The sequence below is a fragment of the Gordionus sp. m RMFG-2023 genome, chromosome 3 (genome assembly GCF_954871325.1).
Source record: "Gordionus sp. m RMFG-2023 chromosome 3, tfGorSpeb1-WG-v2, whole genome shotgun sequence".
NCBI classification, from domain to species: Eukaryota; Metazoa; Nematomorpha; class Gordioida; order Chordodea; family Parachordodidae; genus Gordionus; species Gordionus sp. m RMFG-2023.
In genome coordinates, this window is record NC_088777.1 from 37,819,594 (window position 1) to 37,839,392 (window position 19,799).

Sequence of the window (19,799 nt, forward strand, 5' to 3'; positions counted from 1 at the left end):
TGGTCGCGTCTATAATTAAATGCATAAATTTTTATAGTTTTCCAAATATTGATATTTTACAATTATTTTGGCATAATAATATATGTATATATATCTACGATAGTAATAATATACATGAAATTCTTACATGGAAAAAAACAAATTTTTATAAAAATATATAGAATTCCAAAATATCTTGCTGGAGGGGCGAGAAAATCAATTATGCTCATACATATTTACAGCGCTAGCAAATAAGTGTTTGGAATAAAAATCTCAAGCTTAGTACTAATAATAACTTGATGAGATATATGAAAAACTTAAATTTTTACAAAAATCATTGGCAGTTTTTAAACTATCTCTCCCCTTCACTAACTTTGAATTCATTAATTGACATTGTTGATAATTTAGTAATTATATTGAATTTTTATATTCACTGATATACTTAAATACAATCAGAAAAGTAAATATTATTAAAATAGATTTACTATCATGATAAATATTAATATATAATATACTATATTTTACAAATGATATTATAAGATTAAAAATGTTGAAACAAATTTCGATTATAAATAATTGATACCAGAACATCTATTAAAAATTATTTATTATTAAATAATATCATTTTAAACATTTTTTTATATTTGTGTAAAAAGACTTCTCTTATATATTTTTTTATAATTTTATACAAATTTTTATTGCACTAATAAAATATTTTTAAAAATCACTGAAATAAATAATATATAAATTATACTATATTGTGTTAAATAAATATATGTATATAATTAAAAATTTGATTATATTCTTATCTCTGGGATTGTTCACCTACCACTCAAGTAAAATTAATACAATAAATTATAAAATAAGTTAACCATAGAGTTTCTCAGAATGAGAGGAAATCTATTTGTTGATAATTATATTTCAGTATTCTAATTGCTGGAAAGTGTGACTGAGGCAACTTGGTCCTCGAGGTTTGTTAATATCTGTTCAATTTAGAAATATAAGATACTAGCAGACTTTGGAACCAGAGCCAGGGACTTTCGAAACTAGGACAAATCAAGTAACCTGAATCTGACACCCTCTTTTAAAATTTACAAGAGCCAAAATCGAACCTGTTCATTTTAGAATTTTTAGGAACCTGTCTATAATTTATATATATGCACTGTTCAAAATATCGCATATTCATTTTAGAGGGTTTATTTATTTTAAAATTTTTTGATTGATTTAACAAAGCTTGAAACAGAAATCGAAACTTTGAACCACCGTAACCGCGTTAAATTTAAAAATTAGAACCCTTTTTAAAATAGAGGAGCTCGAATCAGAATTTCTTTTGCCAAAATATTTAGAACCGGGGCAAGGATCATTGTAAGTCTCACATATTCTAGATAGTATATTTTATGATAGTCTTAATAAAATTTTTAGTAGTAAATTGCAATAGAACAGAATATTATCAGCCATTTAAAATTTTATAAAAGAAAAGTAAATTTGGTATACGATTTTTCCAAGATAAGATTGCCATCTATATTACATTCGTATAATAATTATTAAAATAGAAGCTCTCTTTTATCAGTTGGGAAAGTTTTATAAATATTTATGCTGTTTATATAATATATAATAAAGATAAGTAAAGTTAGTTATATTAAGGTCTTAATAGCACGCGGAAAATGGTAATTTCAAATTTATATTTATTTCTTTGTTTTGGAATCCTAGATCAAATTTCATAAGATTTTTTTAAAAAAAAGGATTACATAATAGAAGGGGTCATGATTACAATATTTCAAAATTTTAATTGAAATAATAAATTTTTATTTTAACTTATATTAATAGTGGCTCAGTTGTATTATATTGTGTTATCCTGACAACTATTACCAATAGCATTCTCAAATATATATATCTTGTAATCTATTATAAACTAAAATAGCTAATGACTTCACTCTCTCTAACATGGAAGTGAATAATGCAATTAAGATTAAAATTTTAAGAGTGGAGGGACATTATGGGGTACCTTTTTAGTTAACGCACATAATTAAATTGTATCCTTTTATATTTTAATTATAAAGGGGCCTTGCGTCAGTGGCTCAAGGCGGTCTAAAAGCATATGATTTATTTTCATAAAATAGTTTATCAAAGCCCGGGACATGTTGGTTGTTTTCTCAATTAGGATTTAAAAAAAAATTATTATATATAATTAAAGTTATAGGGTTAAGGTATTTTACAAAATATAATATAAGATTAGTTTTATATGCTGCCCTTCCTGATATTTATAATAATATAAGAGTGATAAATAACTTGACAAAATAAGCTTGATTAACCGCTGTCCTCTAATGTTATAATAATTATTTCTAAATCTTATGATTAATTTAATAGTTCCCACACACAGTATATACCACTTGCTAAGTTTTATTATGATAACATACTATTTTTAATGATTTAGCTATCTATGACCAAGAAACTGGTGACCTTTCATAATATATTTTTATTTTATTTTTAGATTTTTTTAAATTAAACAACTAACAATCTGAATAATTAAGTGTTTGTGCAAATTTTATTTCTTAATAAATCATATATTAAATAGGTCATGACTGGATTTTTTTTTAAAGTATTAAAAACTGTATTCATTTTAAATGTTTTAAATTTATTAAAATTGATTTCTATATAATATTAAGTTATTAAGTACAAGATTCATGACTGAGTGAAATTATTGACAATAATTTAAGAGTTAAAAAAATTTTTTAACAATTGAATCCCTGAAAAGAAATTACCAGCATTGAATGCTGCAAGTGTAAATGTTACAAATCCAAAAAAGTGATAAGATAAAAATGAATAAACAAATTGAGATTAATAATTATATTCTTGATACAGACATTAAAAAATTGAAATAGCGAATATCTAAAATATATAGTATTATAGTAAGATAGATAGTAAATCCAAAATGATAATATATTCTACAATGAGTTCATTTAACTTTGTACACATCGAATATTTTTGACAAAAATATGAAATGGTAAAAATATCTCAAGGCAAAAAAAATTTTGCATCTTATAATTTAATAATTAATTGTAACTTTTACTTACTAATATTTGTAGTTCATATTTTAATAAAATATTTTACGATTATTAAATTTATATTTATAATAAAGGCAACGCATTATCTATCAGTTGCAATAACTTGGTGAGCTATCGAAAAATTTGCCTTACCGTCGCTTGCTATAAAAGATTGGGACAAAATGGTTTACATTAATTTTCAATGTGGTCTTAATTATTAAATCCATTTTAAAATTTGGGAGAATATAAATTAGAATGGGTGTCGAACTGTTAAGTATAACGGTTAGTTCTAATCAAGTTCTTATTTTAAAATTTTAAAACGGTTTATTTCAATTCCGGTTATTTTTTAATTAATTTTTATAGGTTCGTTTCGAATTGGCAATTTATATCGGTTCTTTTCCCGTCATTTAAGTTTTTATAAGTTCTGTAATTTCAAATTAATTATAATTTTGTTTGTAAAGCGTAACAATGTAATGAAAGCATTTTAAATAAAAAACAAATTGAAGAAAATTTTTTAATTTTATTGTAAAATATGAAATAAGAGACATAGTGAAATATTGACTATTATAGTAATAAATATAATTTAAAAAAGCGTTATGAAGCGGCTTAAACCAGTTAGGAAGTATATGTAATGAATCGATTATCTCCTTTTATAATTTTCTTATAACGTTTCGGTTATGGCTACGGTTCAGAGAACTATAAATGGCTCATCTTGGTTTTGCGATTAGGTTCGACACCCTAATAATAAGGCACGTAAGAAAATAAAGAATGAAGGTGAGAAATAATTAAATATAAAAATTTTAAATAATTATTAAGGTAAATAAAAAAATTTACATCAGTTTGGGATTCGGATAATGTTTTACTAATTTTTTGAAAAAATGTCATGGATAAAAAAAAATCATGAAAATTAAATTTATTAATAAAAGAATTTAATATTATTTGAAATATACATCTATAACACATATAGCCGACCTTTGTGCTCCGAAGAGACGCCAAACTGTCTTGGATCAATCATGTAATACATTTTAAAATTTTTTGCATAAGTTGCATTCCATATTAAATCAACTGAAGATTCAACCCGACCTTCTTCGATTTTTTTTACATTTTGTATGATGGTAGTATATACAATAACTAGTAAAAATATAAAATTTTAATTCCCAACTCAGCTTACTTCATGAGATATGGTCATTTTTGGAAACGCGGAAATTTCAAAATACGCTATAATATCTCAAAATGTAAATAAGCTAAAACATAATTTAAATTTTATCAAATAGCTCTAGAAAGCCCTTAATATGATATAAAATTTATTTTATTGAAAATAAGTCTAAAAAACAGAAATAGAAAACCGGAAATGGCAAGTAAAAATGCTCCTTTTTTCTTTTAAATTTTTTTTACAGATAGATATTATACTTCCTAATATTTGTAAAAAATCCTAGATTTGGACAACTACTGGGCCATAGGCGTAGCTAGGGGGGGGGAGGCAAGGGGAAATCCCCCCCCTTCAGAAATTTATCACTTTTTGTGAATATCATTTTAAGCTAATAAAAAATATCCCCCTTAGTTCTCCCCCCACTCCCTGACCTGACCCACAAAAATATATTCATATATCTTAAACAATAATTTGAAAGAAAGAATGTAAAAGTTGATAATAATTTATAAAACTATTCTTCATAATTTATACATTTGTGGGAAAAAGCATTTATATATAAAAAAGTGAACCAAAAATGCTTTTTAAGAAATGGAATATAATAAGCCAAAGATAAGTCTTAAGACAAAAGTGAATGTATTATAATTATTAATAATATATCCATAAAATTACTAATATATTTTTTTATAAAGTGAATAATTTTAACTTATTATCTTAAGAAAAAAATATAATTATAAAACTATATAAAATTTTATCATAAATTAAATAAAAAAATTAAAGCACAATACAAACAGTGGAAAATTATATGTCGTAGATTTACAGTATATCTAATTTTATCAATTATCATATGACAATCAAGTAATTTTTACCAATATAGCCAATTATATATTTTACAGAAATCTATAATATATTGATAAGGACATCAGAAAATATAATTTAAAGACATTGTGGGACAAATAATATGAGATTACTTTTAAATATTATTTTTTATTTAAAATAAATAGATGGCGTTAAATAATTAAATGCATATTGTTGCAATATCTATTATCAAGAGCATAGATTAATAAAACTTGTCAAAATATTAACTGTAATATATTCTTTAACTGTCAAATATGTCTGTAAAATTGAAGTTTTACCTAGTATTTTGTAACGAATTCTATATAATAGAGGGATCAACTATATGTCTACTTACTTTTTATAAATAAATTTCTTGGAATTATTACCATGCTTTTATATTAATGTATATACAAGTAATTTATTATATTTTATATAAACTAATAAAAATATATTTCATATTTGTTCCAGGTTTATTTTTTTTATTAAAATTAACCTCCTATATTGTAAAAATATTTTATGACTATATAGAGACTAAGGAAACCCGGCCGAAGGCCGGGCAAAAGCGGGCCGAAGGCCCGCCCTAAATGGGGTCTGGAATTCCACCCCCCCCCCCCCCCTTAAGAAAATCATGGCTATGTACTGGGCCAAGAGTTATTACACTTTAAATATACGTCATATGGCTAAAATCGTTAATAAATATCATTTATATTAGAATATATATTAATTTTTTTAAATTTTCAAAATAAAAAGAAAACTTAAAGTTTGGACATATATTTTTATTTGTTAGTAGAATGATCGTAAACTTAGTTTGTTCAGTTATGTGAAACTCTATTGAAAAAATAATAATTTCTATATAATAAATTCGGACCGGGGACAAATAATTTTTGAGTCTTGCATTTAGGGACAAATAAAAAAAATATTCGTTTGGGATCGGGTCGGATATATTTTTTAAAAAGGTTCCAGGCCGGGTTAGATAACTTAGGTCCTATACAGATCACCAGTAGATATTATGTCATATTTAAAACATAAGTTTGGCTATTTTATTTTAGAAAGAAAATAATTGAATATTTATAACTTGGGAAATTAATATTATAATAAACATATTAATTAAATATCATGCATTAAATAATCAGATGAATTTGAATAAAATTTGACTTTTTTCATTTTTCCTTCCATCGGAATAAATGCAAGATTGTTTCCCTGGAATTGGCCTTTAAAAATCTATTTTCGAGATTGGATTCTTAAATATTCAACGTTGCTAACAAATATATAATTAATATTCGGGGTATTAATGATCGCATGGTGTTAGTATATGATTTTCTTAAGGACGTTGCAGGCTTGCTCTAGCTGCTAACCTCTTAGTAATTCCCCCTAAATTGTAGGGAGTTTTGCCATGTGAGTTGCAAAAAAATATAATGTATGTAGAGGTTTATAACTTTTTTTTATTTTATTCCATGTGGGATGAAGAGATTACTTAGCTCCATAGTTGTTACTTTATTACCTTTTACAAAATCTTATTATTTATTCCTTATAATGCTTCAAAATTAAGGCGTTTTGATAATGTAATAGGGGAGATCGGGATAGTTTGTCCATAAAAAATTGAAGTACTATAAAAAATAGCTAAAGCAATTTTTCTAAAATGTTTTTACACGATTTTATTCTTTACATATATCTCTACGGGAGAAATTGATATTTAGGAAAAAATCATTTAGTTTATAATTAATGCGAAATTTAAAAAAATGAAAATTGAAGTTTTATGAAAAATACCCGGGGTACCTATTTTCCTTTAACGTTACGTGTCATAGCACTTTTTTATTTTTAAATTTTTTTTATATAAAGGTGTTTATTTTAAGTAAATAAATAAAAATAAATTCTCAAATATGTTAAATTTATTAGGGTTCATCTATATCACACATATCACTCGGAAGTACTTGTTGTCACTTAAATCTGTCATATAATTACAAAAAATAAGTCAATCATCTTCATATTGTCATTAGTGGTCCTAGACAAACTAGTGACTTCTAATGTTTTTATAAATTTAGTTATAATCCCTGTTTAAAAATGGCTAATACGCACCCAGCAAAAACATGCCCCAGGTCTTCACAATTAATTAAAATTTAATTTTAAGATATTAAATTACCATAAATTGTGTCAATATTTTTATATATGATAAAATATATATTTCTTTATCATATAGAATTAATATTAAGTCTTAACAACATTTATAAAAAAGTTATTAGTGTAAAATTTTAAAAAGTAACCTTTGGTATGTTAAAATTTAAATTTGCATTTAAAATTTTTCATGAGCAATTTTGTCCGAAACATTTTTGGACCTACTTAAGCACCTTATTAAAATACATATTTGGCTTAAATTTCAAAACTTAAATTTTATTAATTTTTAAATTATTCGAGAAGGAAATACCTACCCCGGGAACACACTATCCCCGTCTCCCCTACTTGGTAAATGTTAATCTGATTTTTTAGGATTTTAGTTTCAATGCTATATTGTCTACTTTTTAAAATATTTAAAGTGTAATAACTCTTGACCCAGTATTTATCCCAATCTAAGATGTTGTGCAAATATTAAGAATTATAATGTCTATCTGTAAAAAAAATTAAGAAAAAAAGACCAATTTTTACTTTATAGCCAATTCAAGTTTTCTATTTCCGGTTATCGGTAATAGACTTATTTTTAATAAAATAAATTTTACATCATATTAAAGGACTATTCTAGAGTTATTTAATAAAATTTAAATTATGTTTTTAGCTCAATTACCTTTTGAGATATTTTAAATTAAATAAAGTGTATTTTAGAATTTCGCGTTTCTAAAGATGTCCGTATCTCATGAAGTAAGCTGGTTTGAAAGGTAAAATTTCACATGTTTATTAGTTAATGTATATACCAGCAACATGCAAAATTTTTAAAAAATTGAAAGGGGTCGCGTTGAGAATCCAGTTTTTTTTGGTTGATTTAATATGGATTACAAATACAACATAATTAGTTAAAGGTGAAAAAATATTTGCATTATTTTTTGTACAACTCTACCACGAATTAGAATATCTACGGGGTCAAAATTTTTCTTTCAACCTATTTTTTTTAACCTTATTTTTTAAATTAAATTTTCCTCAGATTTTTATTGAGTAATTTATTTGATGTTATAACTTATATAAAGAATACATGAGTTATAATAACATTAAAAATATTTAATGTTAATGAAAAATAAAATATTGTCTGATATATGGTCAATTAAAATTTAGTAGGACAAAATATTTACACAAAATCAAATTAATGTAGGCTTTTTATTAATTTATTTTATGAATTTTACTTATATTTTGGGATTCTCATTTATCAATATTTTATACACAAATTTAATAATCTATCTTAGCGAAATATTAATTAATTTTGAATATTTTTGCAATTATTATAACTCTCATGTGTTTCTTCATATCCGCTGTCTAATAAATTACTTATTCAAGAAAATTTTTAGTTAATTTTTTTTAACCTCTATTAGTATAGTAGGGGAGACCGGGGATAGTGTGTTCCCGGGGTAGGTATTTCCTTCTCAAATAATTTAAAAATTAATAAAGTTTAAGATTTGAAATTTAAGCCAAATATGTATTATAATAAGGTGCTTAAGTAGGTCCAAATTGTTTCGGACAAAATTGCTCATGAAAAATTTTAAATGCAAATTTAAGTTTCAACATACCCAAAGTAACTTTTTTAAATTTTACATTTTCACGAATAACTTTTTTTATACAAGTTGTTCAGACTTAATAAAAATTCTAAATGATAAAAAAATCTCCATTTTATCATATATAAAAATATTGACAATCATTATGTTAATTTAATATTCTAAATTTAATTTTTAAATGATCCTGTGGACCTGGGGAAGGTATTAGCGGGGTGCGTCTTTTCCTTTTACATACATACATTAAAATATTGGTTCTGATTTTGTAAAATGGTTCGAACATATATTAGAAAAACTAACAAAGAAAATAATGATAATCAAAAGGTAAGTATTCTTCAAATGCTGAAAGATAAGATACCTTTGACAGTTATAACCATGAATACGAATTTAAGTTATGGGAGGTATATTTATATATTTAAATTAGTATATATTTAAGAAACTAAGCATTAAGAGGTATAATAAATTGTTCAAAAGGAATGAAGATTTTCAAGAGTGATATCTTCACAGATCAGTATTTTCTCCTATTCAAGAAGCTAAATTAACAGATTATTTAATTAAAGGATCAAGATTATTTGCAGGATTATACCCTAAACAAGTATTTTAATCCTTTGTTATATCATATATCTCTGTAAAATGTAATTTTTTATAATCTTTAAATTTATGCCATGGTATTTCTTTAGTTAAATAATAATAAACTTGAGAAAAAATTTTTAAATTATTTACATTATATGTTAATGAAACATCTTTATTAATTTTAAAATACTTTAAAGTAAGAATTTAACATATACATTAGAATGATATTTATTTAAGTGTGCATGATATATATGTAAATAAATTGATGCTGCCATTTATGTATAAAATGATGCTGCCATGTATATATATTAATTTTAAAATGATACTGCCATGTATATATATTAATTTTAAAATGATTTATTCATTGTAGCATTATATATATTATATCATGCATTAAATCATATCTTACCTATATATTAAAGATTTAATTATGTAAGTATGATATATATTTAAAATAAAATGATGCTGCCATGTATATTAATTTTAAAATGATTTATTCATTGATTTAGCATTAAATAATATCATGCATAAAAACATATTTTGGTTCTTACCTATACATTAGAGGTTTAATTATGTATGAATTTTATTATATTAATTATAAAATAAATTCAGAATAAAATTTAAGAATTAGGATTTTAATTAGATTGCCTTAATATATAAATAATTTTTTGTCTTATGTTTAAATTTAGGTTAGAGTTTTAGCTTATCTAATGGGCAAGAGGTATAATTTACAAGTACCAAAATCTTGGGAAATAACTAAATCAGCTGGTGAATGGAGCATTTATTAAAAGAAATCCAACTATTTCTTTGAGAACACCAGAGGCTACAAGTATAGCCAGGGATACCAATTTCAATATGAAAATGGTTGATTTATTTTTTAATAATTATTTGACTGTCACAAGGGAAAATAACTTTCTACCATGTAATATATATAATATGGATGAAACTGGTAAATTAAAATATATATGATAGCAAATCTTTAATATTTTCATAGGATTAACAACAGTTCAACGGCCTAATAAATTTATTGCAAGGAAAGGCGAAAAACAGGTTGGGGCAATTACTACATCAGAACGTGGTACACTTATGACCTTGGCAATTGCTGTCAATGCTCTAGGAAATTCTATTCCACCTATATTTATATATCCCAGGAAAAAATTTAATGATCATTATTTAAGAGATGGCCCTGTAGGATGCATTGGTGTGTCCAATGGTTCTGGATAGATGCTGGCTGAAGATTTTATATATTTTTTAAATCATTTTATAAAATACACTAAGCCTAGTCAAGATAAAAAAGTTTTGCTTATATTAGATAATCATAAATCTCACCAATCTATTTAAGTCATTGAGCTGTGCTCTGACAGTGGTATAGTTCTATTGACTCTCCCTCCCCATTGCATTCACAAACTCCAACCATTGGATAGAAATGTTTTTGGACCTCTAAAAAAATATTACAACAGTGCCTTGGATGCTTGGATGAGAATGCATCCAGGGAAAAGTTTTACTATATATGATATCCCTGGAGTAGTAAAGGATGTCCTTCCAAAAGCCACCTCAGCTTCAAATATCCAAAAGGGTTTTGAATCCTCAGGTATATGGCCCCTAAATCCTTTAATTTTTAATGACAAAAATTCTAATCCTTTATATTATAATATAATAACGATCCTAATGAGAATTTAAATTTATCTGAAATTATTTCGCAACCATCTGTCAGTGATAGTCCTGATCCATCATCTTCTCACGTGGAAAGATTTTTCTCCAGAAATTATTAGTCCCCATCCAACAATATTTAAAAAAACAACACGTAATCAAATGACTTCAGCCATTTTAACCTCTTCACCTTACAAAAAAATAGCCAGATCTAGGGCTAATAATCTGGAAAAAAAAATCAAACCAATAATAAAAAAAGTTTAAATATGAATGCTGGCAAAAAAGAATTCTGTTTAGAGTGCCACAAAAACTATCAAACTCACCACCATAATGAAGATTGGTTCCAATGCCGTAATTGTCATTTATGGGCACATGGATCATGTTGTGATTTTAATCCATTTTTTATATGTAATAAATGTGTTGTATGTTAATATTATATGTTTGTTATGATTTTTGTATGAAAAAAATGAATAAAATGCTTAGAAAATGATAGTCTAAAACATGCCCCACAAAAGGATAATACGTCCCCCGTCTCTTTTTCATGACTCAAAAATTTTCATTTTTTTAAATTTAAATTTAAAAAAATATTATATATTTTTTTATTAGATATTAATTTCTACTGTAGATAATTATATAAAGAATAAAATAACATTAAAATTATTTTGATAAATTATTTCTCCTCCTTTTCACAGGCTCTCAATTTTTTATGGACAATATAACCCCGGTCTCCCCTAGTATATGTTTATAATATAAATATGTTCAATAAATTTACTTAGTAAGATATATAACCAATTAGATATATTTATAATAACCACTTTTCTAATGCTTTTTCTTCTCTACTTCAATTTAAAAATATTTTCGAATACCTTACCCCTCATTAAGCCTTTTTGAGTTTTTATATTATATATATACATCTCTTTAAATCCTTCAATCACTTTTAAAGTTCCTGATTTTTCCCAATCACAATCACATTTCCTGATTAAGATCTATTAGCATTTTAATTACCTATCATCTAACGGCAATATAACTCCATCATTGATAATATATTTCTTTATTTCCATATCTAAAATATATTTTATTTATAGTAAAAAATAAAAATAAATGCAGCCTATACTCACACAAGATAAGATATTTAAATTTTTCTTTAACTCGGTTCACAAAATTTAAATAAATAAATTATAGACTTTACATTAAAATAAAAAAATAGAAGGATTATTATTTTGTAATGATATTTCATTTTTTAGGTTAAAAGTACAAATACTAAATACTTTATAAATTATTTAAAATAATACAAGTATATTCACTATAATGTGCCAAACCATGAATTTTAGATATGCTTTTATATTTTCTTTAGATTTTAATTCTAAGATGATATATTATCAGAGACCTGCAGGCCCGGCCCTAAGCCCAGCCGGGGTACCCAAACCGGACCGTATTTTAATTTTAATTTACCTTGGGCCTGAAAAATTTTTGGGCCGTATATTTTAAAACCAAATATTTGAAATCGCCATTTTTAGCTGTAAAAATCAAAAATAAATAAAATATATTTTAAAAAAATCCGGGCCGGGCCAGAAAATATTTTTAAAAAAAATTGGGGCCGTACAAATGGTATTTCTGCAGGTCTCTGATATATATTATATAGTTATCTTTTAATAATTACGAATCCCTAGTTTTATATTTTTGTTTTAATAATGGTTATTATAGTGCTAAGAGAATAAATTCAGACTTTTATTTAAGGGATTTGTCCTTAAAATTACATTCAGTCGCGATCTATCAATTGCGATAAAATTTGTGCAATATAAATATTGCAATAATTTGGATAATATAATTATGGTTACAAATATAGAATCATAATAAAAAAGATTAGTCAATTTTTATATTTTCTTCGCAAAGTTTGGCATTTAGTATGATAAAGGTTTGGTTTAGATAAATATGATAAATGAGAGATCTTAATGAAGAGCTATAAATTGGGAAAAAATTAAGTTAGAGGCAGAGTTTGAAACCAGGCACTTAGACACCCCCCCCCCTTCCCCGTCTAATTTTAAAAATCTTTTCTCTACCCCTTATCCCATACCTCATGAGAAAAGTAAATCCACTTCAAAGTTAGTAAAAAAAAATATTATCCCCATATATCTTATCCATACTCTTCTTTATTCCACAAATCTCCTTTAATCTCAACGATAGTCATGGTAAAAGTGCCTGGTAACTATCTAAAAAAAAATTTTCAGGAATTGGAATTAGTCTGCCTTTCCTCTTTATCAAGCGAGTTTGGAACCAAAACAAATCCAAAACCTGGAGGGAACCATTTTAATAAATATATATTTAGAACCAGAACCATTTTTTCAATCTCCAAATTTAATATGGGCAGAAAGTCTTGGACCGGAAATTTTATTTGGAATTACAAAGTTCCGAATCAACAAAATTTCTCAAATGGTAGTTTATCTTATAGTGAAAACGCGTAAGAATATTTTTTTATAAATAGGTTTTAATTTTCTAAAAAAGTTTATTTATATATTCATATACTACATTCTCCCCAAAATATAAGGGTTATCCGAATTCTTAAAACACTTTACTCAGAGTGAAAAATGGGTCAAAATCGAAGAATGTGTCAACGGAAAAACCAAGTTAGAAAAACAATGCTTTTTAAACAACATCAAAGTAACGTGTAAAGAGCAAGGCGTTAAATACGAAGAATGCAAAAAGTGTCAAGGTTTTAAAATTAAATAATATTTCAAAATTTTTACTAGTAATATTAAAACTTTTATAAATTCAATATTATATTATAAATATAATTGTAAACAAATACACTCTTAAAATTAGTTGTCCAAAGGTATTTTAAAATGTAACTTTTTCTAAACTGCAGGTGCACCGTGCAATTATGGTTTTAACTTATACTAGAACAAAGTTCAACTAATTTATTTCCTATTTTATTAAATATATTAATACAGAGATGCACCGATATTCCTTTTTAAGGAGAACTGATATAACCGATACTGGACACTAATACTTGAATATTTTTTATTGCCTTCTCCAAAAAATTTTGATTTTCAGATAAACATTTTATAGTAATTTAGAATAAATAGTGTTGTTTAACGGCTCGTTTTGAGCTGATTTTTAAAGCGCTAACTTAATATTTTATCCAGAAAGAAATAATGCAAGACTGAAGATTTTTCTCATATATGGCATAGTTGTTTTTAAAAATCGGTACAAATCAAGCCGCTTAACAACACTTAATAAAAATAAGTATTGCCTAATTTCTAAAAAATTAAAACCTTATAATCATTTGATAATTTCATCGATATTATTGATATTTACATTTTGAAGATTATTTAATAGTGAGTTGTCGCGGTATTGACAATTAATGGTACCCGCTTGTAATCTTGGATATATATATAAATATTTAAATCAAATATGAATATTTTTATGAGATTTTGAAATTATTAACTATTTGAATTTATTATTAACCGGGTTTGGTCTAAGACCTATGTTTAGTTATTATATAAGTTATTAATGATGGTTTAAAACAACGAGCATTTATAGATACTAAATTTTCTTTAAATTATCTCAAATAATTTATTTATTTTAATATCAATACTACTGTTCCTATAGGATGCATGGTTAGCTATGCAAAACTGATTTTCTAAATAATTGCAGTTCTCAAAATAAAATTTATATAAAAATATTAAACATCTTCTTTTTTTTTTAGTACACTCGACTTGAATTGTATTTTAATATATAATTTTTTAAAAATAAGTTATAAATTTAGCATGGAGTGCCTGCAAGCCTGATTGCGGTTTAGGTATCAAGGAAAGAACAAATTTTTGTTTAAAATTAGCCGACTGTCAATGTCCATCTGAGTCAACCGAAAAATCCATTTGTTTTAACAACGAGTGCACAACTAAAGTGGTAACAATGAAGACTGATATAAGTAATTGATAGATATTAAGGATATATATATATATTTATTATATATTACCCAAGATTTAAAATATTCATCCATCCATAATTAAAGAGTGTGGAATACTGTTCTAGCAAAAGAGGTTTTTAAAAATTAAAGAACGCGAGCCATAAATAGTTTAAGTTTTAAAAAAAATTAAAACTCCATATTTGCTAAACTCCTACATTATACTTTCTTTTATTTATATGATATTGAAATTTATTAATTTTTTGAAAAAAAATAACTAAAAATGTAACGTTTACTCCTGATGGATTACTACATTTATTTTATTTTAAAAATTCTTTATAAGATATAATATTTTCCTTAGCTTATTTATAACTAAAAAAGTAATACTATATATTATTATATCTCACTTTGTAAATTTATTTTAGATGGTTTGGATATACTTAAAGGTACATTATAATAATATATACAATTCGCCTAGCGGCATTTTATCATGCGACCTGCGACACTTTATCACGCGATATAATTTAACTATTTTATTTTTTTCACCCTGAATTCATAAGTTTTATTGTACTATAAAATTACTTTGTACAAATAAGAAATTTACAATTATACACAATTATTGGAAAAAATATATATATTAATAAATCATATTTATATAAAGTCATTAATTCTTGCTATCTTTTATTGATTGAGAAGTTCCCTTTTAGCGTTAACATTATAATTGCGAGGAAAATAGCCAAAGTCTATCCTATGCATAGGATGTTCAATTAGGGGGTTTCGGACATTGAGAGAATAAAGCTGAGATAGTTGTATTTTATTATGTTTATAGCTAATCTTTGGCGTAGGTAGAATCCCTCGTTGGAATCCTCGATCCTAGCAGTGATCCGTTTTTCCAGTTCTTTAAAGAACACCAGGACATGGGAGCCGAATCCATTCAATTATTCAAATTATAACTGCGTCCTTTATCATTATATATATTTTTATTATTTTATATTATACAAATTTTGTAGCCACGTACAACACTATTGACTGGCCAGAAAAACAACTTTCACATAACCTCATCTAGCTCATAAACTATTATAGATAGAGCTTTGATTCAGATTTTATTTAACAATATTTAGGCTACACATTGATATAAAATTTGTTTAGCTAAACCCAAACTTGTTTTCAAAAAAAGCAACAACATGGCCATTTATAGCACATTTCCCCTATATATTTTTTTAATGTTTTGACTTAACAGAATAAAAATAAATATATATTTTTTAAAAAAATTTAGAAAATAAGTTTTAAAAGAAATAAATTTAAAAATTGAAATTGAAACAAAAAAGTCAAAAAATCAGATATTATCAAAAACTCAACATTTCAAATAAATAAAATTCAGTGATTAAATAAATCATGATAAAGTGTAGCGTTATCAAATGACTAAGTGATAAAGTGTCGAGTGAAAGTGCCACCAAATCATACAATTAATTATAGTGATATTAATTAATGTATATTGTTATCTCTTATAAGATTTGCTTGTTCTTTATTACATTATTCCATGTTGTATCAACTGATCCAAATTCGCTATTATTGGGTCAATTTTAATATATATTCCTTATTTTTACTGGATTTCTTGACCTAGTGTGCTAGGATTTGTTTGCCTAGTGACACTTTGTGTCACCAAATCGATTTGTGTTTGTGAGATTTTCAGGATCAGTTGTAGGTAAACTTACTTTTTTACGAGATTGACTATTTTAAATATTTTATTTTGGTATAGATGTTTAATAAATTACATGAGATTTATTGATTATATTATATATTGCAATAAAAGTTATCTATTTATCATAAGCTTTCGCATTGATTAATAGTCAAAATATGATTACCAATCCTGGTATAAGTGCTTTATTTCCAACCTCTGCTAATAGTATCGTGCCTTCGTGGGGTCAATGGAGCCCATGGGAAGCCTGTTCGAGCACTAATAACATATGTCAGGAGAATAGAATACGCTGCTGCACTATAGATGGAGTTAATTGCATAGATACTAATCCAAATTTTAGTAACGCTTACAAATGCCCAGAAACTTTGACTAAAGAAATAAGATCTTGCCAAAATGCTATGTCTAAATTTACTTACTATATCAGGTTTAGTATTTTTTTAACATTTAGATTTTCATAAGGTAGAATAATTTTTTAATATTCCAGCCTTAAAGGGTGTTAGAACCGTGTAATTTACCTTTGCTTAGAATTTGGATAATGCCTTAAGAAAGCGCAAAAGAGAAGGGAAAGAGTGATTTTCTCTAATTAAGATGTTTAAATATACTATATTGTAATAATATAACTTTGACGTTAACAAACCCCATCAGAATTATATAGAGCATAGAAATCGAACGTCTAGCCCTTCAGTGCTCTAGGAGGGATCATGGGGCACGAGACATATTAAATTCATATCATAAAAAAATGTAAATTATTATATGGAATCTTTAGTAGCTACATTAAATTTATTTTTAATTTGGTTCAGTAGTTTTAATAAAGTATAATCGTCTTGTGAGTTACCTGGGCATATTAGATCCCAATTTCTATATTGTAATTTATCATTTAAAATGATGATTATCTTAATGAAATTTGCATTTAAACATTACAAAATATATCTGAGAACCTACAGGTCAGGCCCGTAAGAACTTGACCCAAAACTGACCATTAAAATTGCATAATTTCGAATTTTTAGGCGGTAAAAATTATTTAACAGGGCTTTTGACCCTGTCAAGGCCTATTTTTTTGATAAAAAAAATTATCATTTAATCAATTGAAAATCTTAAAAAATCATATAAATTCATGAATCGCTTAATATTGATTTTATATTTTCAATTTCTTTGTAACTAACAAATTTCACCAAAACTTTTTTTTTAAGAAAAAACAAAACCCAAATCGGATTGCAAAATGTAAAATTTTAAAAAAATTCAGGTCTGATTTAAAAATAAAGTAACCCAAACCGGATCAAAATATATTATTTTAAATCCGCAATTCGCGCTGGGCTTTAAAATGGGATTTTTTTAAAAATTTTTAACCTCTCCTAGTCTTTGTAAATATATCAGACCTGTAGGTCCAGCCCGGGTACATGGGTCTGGGCGTATTTTCATTTTAAATATGGCCGGGTCGGGCCTAAGACCAAATACTTTAAATCGCCATTATTAGCTATAAAACTGAAGAATTATTTTTAAAAAAATATCCGGGCTGGGCTTGAAAATATAAAACCTGGGGTGGGACGAACCGAAAATATTTTTTTTAAAAAAATCCAATAGTATATAATATAGCTTGTAATAGGCTTTGTTTAGGAAATTTGGGTACAAGATAAATTATAATAAATAATTTATAACGTCTTGGTTTTATTTTAACGAAATATCAATTTTATAAAAAAATAGAAATGGAGATATACAATTTTAAAATGGGGTCAGGAGAGCATTTGCATCTTTATTCTTACCAGTTTTTTTTATCTTTTGTTAAAAAATTCATTAAGAGAGAATAACAAAATTTCTAGATAATAGCCATAATGAAACAAAATCTTTTTGATTGGACAATTAGATTTATATTTATCTAGTATAAGATTAAACTTTAATTTATGTTTTGTGATTGTTCTGTTGTTTCTTTAGCAGTTTTTCGCCATGAACATTTTAAAATTGCTTTACATAACTGCCTTTTAAATACTATTAATATAAATGGAATAAATTGTGAGATGATTATTATTTATAATACATTGTCTTAATATTTTTTATTCTTAGGAAATGCCCATAGCTTTGATCAAGCTTCCTCAAGAAAAAATAATTTGAATATAAAAAGACACCATGACTAAGATTTATTAATTATTATAAAAATATAAGATTATGTAATTATTTAGTAAACAATATAAGAAATTAATAAAAATTGGATAGAAATGCCAATCATTGTACTTTTGTGATATATTTTCATGTTCATCTATTTAATTTAATTTTTATATTTGTTTACAACAATCAAATTAACCCGAAAAACTTGGATCAGATTTGAATCTCATATTTTTTAACCCAAATTGAACAGATTTTTAATAATCAGTTTAAATTGACTAATGCTAAAAGCCAGTCTTTAAATAAGAAAACACAATTAGCTATCTAAAAATAGGTTTAAAATTTTCCTAATAAAATAAAAATTTGCGGTAAAAAGACTTAATATTTTAGTTTATAAACAAACAATAATTTTACAAAATGCAAATATAATTCAAAAGATATATTATATGGTTAACTTTTATATTTCTAATCCCATTTGTTCGAAAACGGCTAATTTATTAATTTTTTTTTATTTCCATAATATTAGCATAAAGAAGTGTGAATTTTGACTAAACAATATTCATGAAAAATTTGGTTTATGTTTTATGAATATTTTCATAAATAGTAAGTGATTTTCATTAATTATCGGCCTACAACAATTTTTAATATGCTAAAATTTAATCAATAAGAACGTATTTTGAGCTAAAAATTGGTTTCATGTTATTTAATGATAAGAATATGGATTAGTTCAGTTCATTTTTTAACTTCATTAGAAAATCTATTTTTTTAGAGATTTGATAATATCAAATCAATATGTTATACAAATGAAAAATATAAAGATTTTTGAGATATAACACATTTAACAAGGGGTAATCATCAATATCATGTGGATATATTTTAATTTTTTGGAAAAGAAGGGTTAATTTTCAAAACAGTACTAGAACCTGGATCCCTCAGAACCGGGATAAATGCAGGAACAGAAATCAGACTGGAAACCCTCATTAACGAGAAAAATCTAAGAATTGGAACAAACCTCGAACCATAACCCCTCCCTCCATTTAAGATTTATAGGAACGAGAACTATAGTTACATTTTCATAAAAATTTAGGACGAACCAGAATCCCCTTTTAGTCTAGGTAAACTCTAGTGAACATAAACACTATTATTATGATAGATTTATACTGGACTTCATGTGCGTTAC

General features: G+C 25.4%; 1 protein-coding gene across 1 annotated transcript; it reads left to right on the forward strand.

The window, feature by feature from the left end:
- Nucleotides 1-737: 737 nt before the first annotated feature.
- On the forward strand, nt 738-19,643 carry LOC135926947 (uncharacterized). The gene is made up of 8 exons (XM_065462880.1): nt 738-815; nt 3,119-3,208; nt 3,991-4,038; nt 13,465-13,629; nt 14,674-14,847; nt 15,249-15,269; nt 16,655-16,951; nt 19,513-19,643. The coding sequence occupies exons 1-8, from the start codon at nt 755-757 to the stop codon at nt 19,641-19,643; spliced, it is 987 nt and encodes a 328-aa protein (XP_065318952.1). The 5' UTR covers nt 738-754.
- The last annotated feature ends 156 nt before the right edge of the window (nt 19,644-19,799 follow it).

Coding starts and splice junctions, on each gene's coding strand:
- LOC135926947 (XM_065462880.1), top strand. CDS start 755: ATGTATATAATTAAAAATTTGATTATATTCTTATCTCTGGGATTGTTC. Junction 4,039..13,464: donor AACTGTCTTGGATCAATCAT/GTAATACATTTT, acceptor CCAAAATATAAG/GGTTATCCGAATTCTTAAAA. Junction 15,270..16,654: donor TGGTTTGGATATACTTAAAG/GTACATTATAAT, acceptor ATTTATCATAAG/CTTTCGCATTGATTAATAGT.